The sequence below is a fragment of the Natrix helvetica genome (assembly GCF_964273705.1).
Source record: "Natrix helvetica genome assembly, chromosome: 3".
NCBI classification, from domain to species: Eukaryota; Metazoa; Chordata; class Lepidosauria; order Squamata; family Natricidae; genus Natrix; species Natrix helvetica.
The window spans coordinates 146,325,228-146,335,834 of record NC_138549.1 but is presented as its reverse complement, the minus strand read 5'-3'; the positions used below and the strand labels follow the sequence as shown (position 1 = coordinate 146,335,834).

Genomic DNA, 10,607 nt, shown 5'->3' with positions numbered 1-10,607 from the left:
AATAATTTCCATCATTGAACAAGAATTTAGACTAGAGAAATATAAAGGTGAACGATAATTTGCAAAACTGGGACTAGGGATCAAGAGAAAGATTTCCTGTGTATTTGTCATTAATATTTTATGCTGTATACAGAGAATGTTCAAGTGTCTATTAATAGAAATGAACATTCTAAGGTTTTGTGTGAAAACTGGTGTTTTGCATTTCTCTTTTTTTTTCTGATTCGTGTTTGTTTTCCTTTTGTTACGATCAGCTTTGTATGCAGTACTGGCCAGAGAAGACATCTTGCTGTTATGGGCCAATCCAAGTGGAATTTGTTTCTGCTGACATAGATGAGGATATTATTAATCGGATATTTCGGATCTGCAACATGGCAAGGGTAAATAGATGTCAAATAATGTTGTATCAATATTCATTCTGCAGATATTAATTAGCATACCTTGGGATAATATAATATTATATCAGGATGCCTTAGGATAATGTAGGTGGGATGATCATATTGTTACTGTTCTTCAGCCTGCATGTCTCTTTTGACCACACAACATCGGACAGGCTTTACTTATTGAAAGGAATCAGTATAAGAAATGAAGCCAAAATAGTTATTTTGTTCCATTCTGTTTGTTCCTTATTAATCAATGCACTCTTTATCATTCTACAAAATGCTAAAATGATCTTCCCTCTTTACTTATTATCTTGCTTGTACAGTTTTAGTCCCCCAACAATTGCAGCATTGGCAAATATTTCAATAATGGGGGCTTATTTTCTAATTCCTGCCTTGTTTTTTATAAGCTACTAGCTGATAACATGGCATTGCCTGGGTATTTATTTGTAGGGGCTAATGTCGGGATGAAACGTAATTTCTAATGTTGGATTTTCCCCCTTACCAGTGGGAGCCCCCTTGTGGAGTACTGTGAAGCAGTTACCATGGCAATTCCACTGTGCTGCACAGTAGAAGCCATTTTATGGCAGTAGAGTAGAATCCATTTTAAGGCACAACAGGCTATATCTTAACAGAACACACACCCAAAAAGATTTTAGGGGTGTCTTTCCCCCACAGTATTTGTTTCCAGAGAGTAAGTCATCTGTGTACCAAGGTTGGTTGAAATTGGTCAAGGCGTTCTAGAGTTATGCTGGAACACACACACAAACACATACACAAAGCAGTTTTTATATATATTGGTATCTTTCCTAGCTGTTCTTCATTTATCCTTGAACTTGAATTTTTGAAGCATGTACTAGACTAGAGCAGGATGGCAGATATGAATCCAGGTTTTGCATGAGAAAAGTCAAGGAAATACCCAATCTAGGATTATACATTCAAGAATATATATCATCATAAATTTTAGTATACATTGGTAATTGTACATAGCTTCCTCTAATATGGACAGTCAGCTAATGCAGGTATTCCTTGACGTACGACCACAATTGAGTCCAAAATTTCTATTGTTAAGTAAGACATTTGTTAAGTGAGTTTTGCCCCATTTTACATTTATTGCCACAGTTGTTAAGTGAATCACTGCAGTGGTTAAGTTACTAACCTGGTTGTTAAGTGAAGCTGGCTTCCCTATTGACTTTGCTTGTCAGAAGGCCACAAAAAGTGATCACATGACCCAGGGATACTGCAATGGCCATAAATATGATCCAGTTGCCAAGCATCTGAATCAGTGACGTGCAGTCAGGTGAGGCAAGTGAGGCATAGCCTCACCACTCTCATCATGAAAAAAAAAAGTAAAAGGAAAAAGCTGAGCTAGTTACTGCCTCACCGTGGATGACTCTGCTTAACTGTTAAAAAAAGCTGGAAAAGGTACGTGTGGGTTGGAGGGAGGGGGAGGAATTCAAACTTCATCCTCCTGGTGCTGTGCAGGGCTTTGGGCAAAGGCTGGAGGGAAGGACCCTGGCTCGCTTGTGCTCTCCCTCCCCAAGAGTAGTTTGATTGCAGGCAGAGCCACGTTGTGGGGCCGGTGTGTGTGCTACTGCATGGCTCTTTGCCTGGCTTCCTGCCTCCTCCTGTGGTCTCCTTACTGATGCTCTCCCTCCCCAAGTGTAGTGACTTCCTCTCCAGGCCCCCATTCATTTCTCTCTCACACACACACAGCTGGATAAAACTATATAAAAATCTAGCCCAGCTTCACTGATTACAAGTTTGAAAAGGCAACGTGGCTCCGCCTGCAATCAAACTACACTTGGGGAGGGAGAGCACAAGCGAGCACTGAGGAGACCACAGGAGGAGGCAGGAAGCCAGGCAAAGAGCCATGCTGTAGTACACACACTTCCCCCCAGCCTCTTTCTTTTGGAAGGCTCGGATCAGCTCCCCTCCGGCTTCTCTGCCTCTCCTCTCACCCCAGCCTGCCAGCAGGAGGTGGTGGGTGGGCTTTATTGTGTTCCAGGCATTTCCCACCCAGACAGCAAGCTGCATTTGCAATGGTGGAGGTGTTTGGGAAAGGCAGCAGGGGAATGGGGGGGGATGGCAGAGGAGCTGCTTTCAAGCCACTGGAAAAGATATCCAATCAAACTTTTGTGTGTGGGGGGGTTTGTTTGAGAGTGAGTGAGTGAGGGAAGGGGTAGGAGAGATAGTCCAATCCAACTTCTGTGTGTGTGTGTGTGTGTGTTTGAGAGGGGGGAGGAAGGGAGAGAGGAAGGAAGGAGGGTAAGGAGAAGAAAAAGAAAAAGAAAGAAGGAGCAAAGGAGAAAAACAAATGCTGTCGCTTTAAATTGGAACTGAGCATGCCTGGCTGTGGAATTCTGGGAGTTGAAGTCCACAAGTCTAAAAATATTTGAAACCCAGCACTGTATCAATGCCTCACCAGCCATAAACCTCACCGCACGTCACTGATCTGAATTATATGAACATGGGGATGCTGCAAAATGCAGTTGTAACTTTGAACTGCCACTAAATGAACTGTTGTAAGCGTATCTATACAAATAACAGAGAAAAGCTAACATGGTTTCAACATATCCCATTTGGCAGTCCCTCTTTCATCAACCTATCTATATTCTCCTACAAAGCATTGATGATGAAAGCAATTGCTCTAATAACAGATGTGGCATTAAATGTCCCCTTTAACCTATCACTTGTAAGTATAATGGTGCCTGCAAAGGTACACAGACGAGTCAGACTATTGCAGTATCAATGCTAAATATATCCTTGATATTCAATCTTTTGAAGTAATTAGCTGAATACCATTATAATACAATACAATACAATACAATACAATAGTAGAGTTGGAAGGGACCTTGGAGGTCTTCTAGTCCAACCCCCTGCCTAGGCAGGAAACCCTATACCGTTTCAGACAAATAGCTATCCAACATCTTCTTAAAGACTTCCAGTGTTGGGGCATTCACAACTTCTGGAGGCAAGCTGTTCCACTGATTAATTGTTCTCACTGTCAGGAAGTTTCTCCTCAGTTCTAAGTTGCTTCTCTCCTTATAGTCTGTTAATTAAAAATGGGGTTTTCTCCATTTTTAAAAGAAAAGAACTTTTTTATTCCAGAGCTGACATTGTCCCCAAATGTGCTCATCACATTCAAGAGAGAGAGAGAGAACTTATAAAAGGCTTTCTTAACATGGCATCATTGGTTTCCACTCTGAAGCAGGAAAAGTGTTTCCTTACTTTTTCTGTTATAACTGAAGAATGCTCTAATATGTATGCTAATTAAAATATCTGAAAATATTCCCCAATTCCTGCCACCAAAATGAATGAGAAATCTTCTTTCAAAGTTCTTAGAATACAACACATGTTCTTCTGGGTGTATATAGAACCGCAGATGCTTTCCTTTTCAAGATTCAACCAATCTACGATCTTTTTCTTTAGCCGCAAGATGGGTACCGTATAGTTCAACACTTGCAGTATATTGGCTGGCCAGCATATAGAGACACTCCTCCTTCTAAGCGCTCTCTCCTGAAAGTGGTCAGGCGGTTGGAAAAGTGGCAGGAGCAATATGATGGGCGAGATGGACGGACTGTGGTACATTGCCTGTAAGCATTTCTGCATCCTTGTTTTCTGTATTAAGTCTGGACTGCCTGTCTGAAAAGAAGATTGCAAACTTGGTTATTTTGATGGATTACCCCAGTGATGGCTAACCTTTTTGTCATCGCGTGCCAAAAGTGTTCACCCATAATGCAATGTGCATGGGACCCCCATGTGCCAGGCCTCCCTGCAGCCTCCTGATAGTAAAAATGGGCCACCATGGGCCTATGTGGTTTCAGCCGAGCTTAGGCGATGGCTCATGTGTCCTCAGAGAGAGCTCTTTATGCCCCCTGTGGCACGCGTGCCATAGGTTTGCCATCACAGGATTACCCTAATGGGGATTACCCTATTATGTTTTTTTAATTATTTATTTTTTCTTTTTTGAATAGACACAAACAAACAAGACACAACAAACTCCATAAAAACATATTCCATTACAAATTACAAAAAGTGTGTCAGTTGGCTACAAAAAACTTTCGTGCATCCCTTCCACAGTCATTACCTGTGATTCATATCAAATTATATATTTTACATCATATATATATATATATATATATATATATATATATATATATATATATATATATATATATATATATATATATATATATATATATATATATATATATATTTGTTTTCGTAGATTTTCACGGGTGTAGGTATGCTGGTTTTGTTGTATTCGGGTCTTTTCCCGTGTAAGGTCAACACACACACACACACACACACACACACACACACACACACACACACACACACATATATATATATATATATATATATATATATATATATATATATATATATATATATATATGTTGTATTTGTACTGATAAATAAATAAAGGGAAACTAGTATAGATCTATTTCGAGCTAATTAGCTCTCATCAGCTAGCCATACCCTTACTGGGATTTGAACCCAGTAAGGGTATGGCTAGCTGATGAGAGCTAATTAGCTCGAAATAGATCTATACTAGTCTCCCTTTATTTATTTATCAGTACAAATACAACACAAATATAAAAAGGCAACATTAAAAATAAAAATATGGTTTTCTGCCTGCATGGTCTTTGTGATGAGCCGAAGGACAGAAAGAGGGAGTAGTGACCTTCCTCCCATATTTAGGCATACCAGGGGTTGTAACACAAATACATACACACACACACACACACACACACACACACACACACACACACACACATATATATATATATATATATATATATATATATATATATATATATATATCATACCTCATCCTTCATATGACTATAGTGTTTTAACATCCCTTTGTAACAAATATTCCAAAATGCAAAGCAAAACCACAAATGGCATTCCATTGTCTATTTTCCATATCATCCAACAACATTCTATCTTCATGAAACGTTCTAAATAAAAATTAATTATGTTTGATAACAAAGTTTCTAAACATTCTTTCTTAATCATTGTTTACAATTTATATCCAATTTCAGTATTATAGGCTTTCATACATAACTAAGTTTCAAAACTTCCTTTCATGGTCACCATCTAAAATTTATACCAGCATTATAGTATTTATTATAGAGCTAAAAATCAATATGTTGTTTGTTTGGTTTGTTATCATTAAGCCTGGCTCTCAATGATTCTGGTTCAGTGATCATTCTAAACTGTTCTCCTTCTCCATTCATAAGTCCTAGAATATTTATGTTGTGATGTCAGTTGGATGAGTCTAGTGTTTCCCTCGTTACTCTAGATCACTGGGAAATGTTGAATGCTGGCTAAATCAGATTGTAGAGTATGAATACTGATTGGAATGTTTAGCCAGCAAAAGAAAGTGAAAGTTCCAGTTATCCAAGGATGTCAAATATTGATGATAACCTGTTTGCATTAATTATAAGGTCCAGAGATATCACACATTAATACTTGGTATGAGATATGATATGATAGAACTTATATTGTGTGTCCCAACAAGAAAAATTAGAATGCTACTATGTCTGCTACTATGTTTCTGTTCTGAATTTAATGTCATTGAACTATTTTTATGAAAAACGTTCATGCAAGTGAATTGTATATATGACTGTTACATGTAATTCGTTGTCTTGCATTTGGGTAGATCTCTTAGATCTCCTTGAAATACTCTTCTGCTATGAACAAATGTAATTTACTAAACCTGCTCTTATCCTTCTGCTAGGAATGGTGGTGGCCGCAGTGGCACCTTCTGTGCCATATGTAGTGTGTGTGAAATGATCCAGCAGCAAAATATCATTGACGTATTTCACATAGTGAAAACCTTACGGAACAACAAGTCCAACATGGTGGAGACATTGGTAAGTATAATAGGTTGATTGCTTCTTGTTCCTTGAAATAAAATATTCAGAGTCTCTTTTTGTTTCGAAGCATCCATTTTGTATTTGAAGTATTATTCAGATAATAGCAGAAGCTGCATTACGTACTTAGAAAACTCCTGAGGAACACTTATTTTAAAGTACATTTCAATTGCTTCTGTTTTGAAAGGCGGGCAAACAGCATCTATGCAGAGCTAATAAAACCTATTATAATAAAATCCATTTAATTTAATCTTCAGAAATCCCTAAACAAGGTGGGATTTTGCACACTTTGACAATAATTCAGAAGATGCCCTTTTTTAAAAACCTTGTACAAGCAGAACACTTCTCTGTTATTCTATAAAGCTTTTCAAGCTTCCAGGTGAGCCTGAATGAAAGATGAGGCGGTTTTAAGAATTGCTTTGAAAGATTTCCAGTCTCTTACTCAAAGTCTTTGAAACTCTGTTTGGGATTATTTTTAAACTCTGATTGCAAAATAGGAACCTTTTGCAAAATAGGAACCTTCAATGTTCTACATGTGACCTTTGATATTACCCCTCCTATATAGGGGAAATGATGTGAGATAAGTTGAATCAAGTACACACACAGCAGACACACTGCCCCACAGACACATAGATGTTTGAGGGTGGTATTTATGTGTTTGCTTGTTGAGATTCTAAATAATATTGTCTACATTCTAAGATTATGTCCAGTGGCAATTTACATGCTCTGTTTATTTACTTAATAACCCTAATACTTAGGTAATGCTTACTTGTCCATTTAAGGTTGAAAAAGAAACAAAACTAGAAACATGGGGAAAAAACTTCAGCCAATTTTAACCATAGTGAAAGAATTAACTAATGTAAATAATATCAAATATTAAAATTGTTAGATTGGGTAATGGATAGGCACACATAGGCTTAACGATAACAACAGCTCTTTATTATAACACAACAAGTGTGAACAATCCAGCGAAGGTTGAGTCTGACAGCAACCCGTTTATAGGGAGCTGTCAGACCCTTCGACCACCGGAACAGAGGACCTTGGTGAAACCTGTGCGGTTAGTACAAGTATCTAACAAAAATAATATATAATAGGGAAATATATCCCCTTATTTGAGTGTGATATCAGCAAAAATCTTTTCCTATATGCCAAAGTAATATTTTTCTAGCTAGATTTATAAAAAGTTACGGGGCTTTACATAGAGAAACCAAAAGTAAGTTAGTTTAAAGTTTAAATATTATCTTAGATCTAACTCTGAAAAAAATATTAGCAGCAAATGTAGGACTTTTCATATTACTCTCGTATAATCTAACCACTTGTATTTTAGAACAATGGAAGCTTTCAGATATTTTGCCTGAAATGTGATGTAATTAAGACATGGATTAGTTATGGAAAGGTCACTGGTGGCACAGTGGGTAGATATTATCATCATCTAAGAATCCAAGGACAACATAAGGTCAGGGGAAATGTTTGCGTTCTTTCTTGGGGAATACAATAACTTCCAAACAAAGTTGAATCCAACTGTCAAGCCAGCATCTTCAGTTTAATCTCAGCTTCATCCATCCTTAGTCAGACAACTATACTTAAGAGTATTTTGCCAATTTGCTTTATATGAGATGAACATAATGAGAGATCTGAGAGATGACAGAATGATAGCTTCAATATATTGGTGAAGCCTGGCCTAAAATAGTTCATTTAGAACGGGCCTATAATTTTTTAAACCAACAGGATCAAGTATAGGTGCCTTCGCTACTTTAAATAAAATTGAACAATTGCTTTTCTTCTGGATGGCTGTTTAGATGATGTTTTAATAGAAATGTTATGATACCAATGAATAAAATAGACATATATTTTGGGCACCCTTTATCCTGGCTCTTGAAATAAAACATTTATTGCCTGTGGATTCCCCCTTCCCAAATCTTGAATTACTTAATTGTAGTTGGGCTACATCCATTAATTTCAGTGGCAATAAGATAACTAGAAAATAATGTAGAAAGTTCCTTATACACATATACCCATATTGCAACTTAATTTTTGCTCATGTGAGGGGATCCTGTAAAAGATCTCAAGCCTCAGTTCAGTCAAATTGGGATATCAATGTAAGATCCCGGATCATATGTTGATAATACTAAAAATCTGCACTAGAGTATGATTATTTTGTAAGCACAATTTAAGATATTAAATTGGGTTAATCTTTAAAACTTTAAATAACTTACAGCTTGAACTGTGTGGTTCCCAATTGTTCACTGGCACTGTGGAACAGTGGAACAATGGCATTCCCTGAAAAAAATTACTGACACAGTAAAATACTTCACAGTGCTATGAACTGAGGAGGTTTGGGAATCCCTGACTTAGGGCATTTTTGAAGAGCTACCTCTGTAGATATTAAGTTGTCCAAACATGCAGTGGGAGCTGCAGGCGAAGCAATTTTGAAGTGCTCTACTTTTACAGAAAGTGATTCATTAAATACATGAATCTTCTAGATCAGTCTCAATTTATTTAAACTTCTTCCTTGGGAGTTATATTTAGTTTTCTAACTTTTCATCTTTAGAAGAGCAGGGAAAGTGCAGTTTCTATGGAAGGGTCCTATGTATTTGTCTTAAAAAAAAATCTTGTTTGCATTTGATTTTTTAAAACAATGCATTTATTTGATGTGAATGGTCAAAGACATTTCAAGCTGATTGTGCTGTAATCTAAACTTGCAATATTGCCCATATTCTTCTATCTTATCAATTTGATGAAATGGAACAACAATATTCTAAGGGTCACACGGAGCACTGAATGAAAATTTGAAACCCTGCATCTGTGTATGGGATTTTGGGAGATTTGGGGAGTCTAAATGTGATACCAAAGTAGAGTGCATTGAAAGAATGAGTCACCTGAATATTATCTTGATTTATCACTGTGTTCTCTTTCTCTCTCTTTCAGGAACAATATAAATTTGTATATGAGGTTGCATTGGAATACTTAAGTTCATTTTAGCTCATCAGGGCAGGGAGCTAAAGGATGCCTAAAGCTTTGGTGTTTGAAGGACATTGGTTCACCACTTTACTTCAAAGGAGTAATGGGCTAAAGCATATATAGCTCTTCATCCTTGAATGAGAAACCAGGTCAGAGCTGAGTGCCGGAGGAGGAATCTGCTGCCATCTGTTTTTAGAACATTCTTGCCTTTTAAGCAACCCACTATGGCAAAGCAAGAGGCAGGGTGGAATATTCTGCTTTCTAATCCCTTCTGACTGCTTCTCCCTATCATTTTGGATGTGTCTTTTTTTCCTCCCTTGATGCAAACAGGAATGTGTGTGTGTGTGTGTGTGTGTTTGTGTACAAAATATCAGCTCCACTTTCTGTGTTTCTACAAATCCTCACTTTTTAAATTTGCTATATAAGTCAGTTTGCTTTAAAGGGAAGCTTCATTAAACACATGTTTGGCTTTCAGCACAGCCAGCCTTTGTGTTAAGTTTTTCAGATGAAAAAGCCACCACCATAAATGTGTGATTTTTTTCTGTCAGCTCTAATTGTCTTAAAAGCAGGCTATGGAATGAAGAAGCTGCCAGTTAATTTTCTGCCTTGATTAATACACAATGCTACTAGATTTTGAATGTTCTGCATGGATTGGTTAAATCTTAATGGTTCCTATCAGCTGCAGTGCTGGTGAAGCAACTCTGTAAAATTGCACCTCCCAGCAAAGTACATTGAGGTCACCCTGAAATTATCTTCATGTTTCAAATTATCATTCCTTTGCTTGGTAATGAAGTTAATTTTGTTTTATCATATGTATTTGGTTGTGTGCTGTGTATATTTACAAAAGGAGGAAATTGAAGGATGGGCTCAAAATATGTACCTTGGGGATTATTCTACCCCCTACACCACAAGTGTCAAACTCATGGTGTCACGTCGTCATGTGATGTTTCGCAAGGTTTTTCCCTTCGCAGAGTTGGGGTGAGCGTGACCTGCATTTGACACATCTGGCCCACAGGCCGCCAGTTTGACACCCCTGACCTATACAGTCAAAATCTGTTATATGAAATAGTACAGTCGATGGACTTGTTACATACCTCATTAACTGATGTGGTAGAAATATCCTGATCACATAGGAATGGGTGATTGCAAACACTTTCTGATAAAGGGCATTTATATGTAAGATGTTAACATATATGAGTTTACAAGTTAGGCTTGCCAATCATATTACCCAAACAAGGGACATAATACAGGCCTTCAAATTTTATTGATGAAAGAAGAGATATGAATAATTTTCATTAATCCATGTGTTAGCTGTCTTTTCTGTAAAAGTTACTGTTATTTATGGTACATGATAAACTTACTCTCTTGCCTCATAATAACT

The 10,607-nt window shown here is 37.3% G+C and overlaps 1 protein-coding gene across 1 annotated transcript in view; it reads left to right on the top strand.

Annotated features, from left to right (window-relative positions):
• Positions 1-10,294, top strand: part of PTPRT (protein tyrosine phosphatase receptor type T) — a 703,069-nt gene extending 692,775 nt beyond the window's left edge. Inside the window, exons 30-33 of the mRNA XM_081949356.1 lie at positions 252-377; positions 3,810-3,973; positions 6,130-6,265; positions 9,194-10,294. Of these exons, the coding sequence (XP_081805482.1) occupies positions 252-377; positions 3,810-3,973; positions 6,130-6,265; positions 9,194-9,247 (480 nt within the window). The 3' untranslated portion in view covers positions 9,248-10,294. The remainder of the gene's footprint in view (positions 1-251; positions 378-3,809; positions 3,974-6,129; positions 6,266-9,193) is intronic.
• Positions 10,295-10,607: the final 313 nt, after the last annotated feature.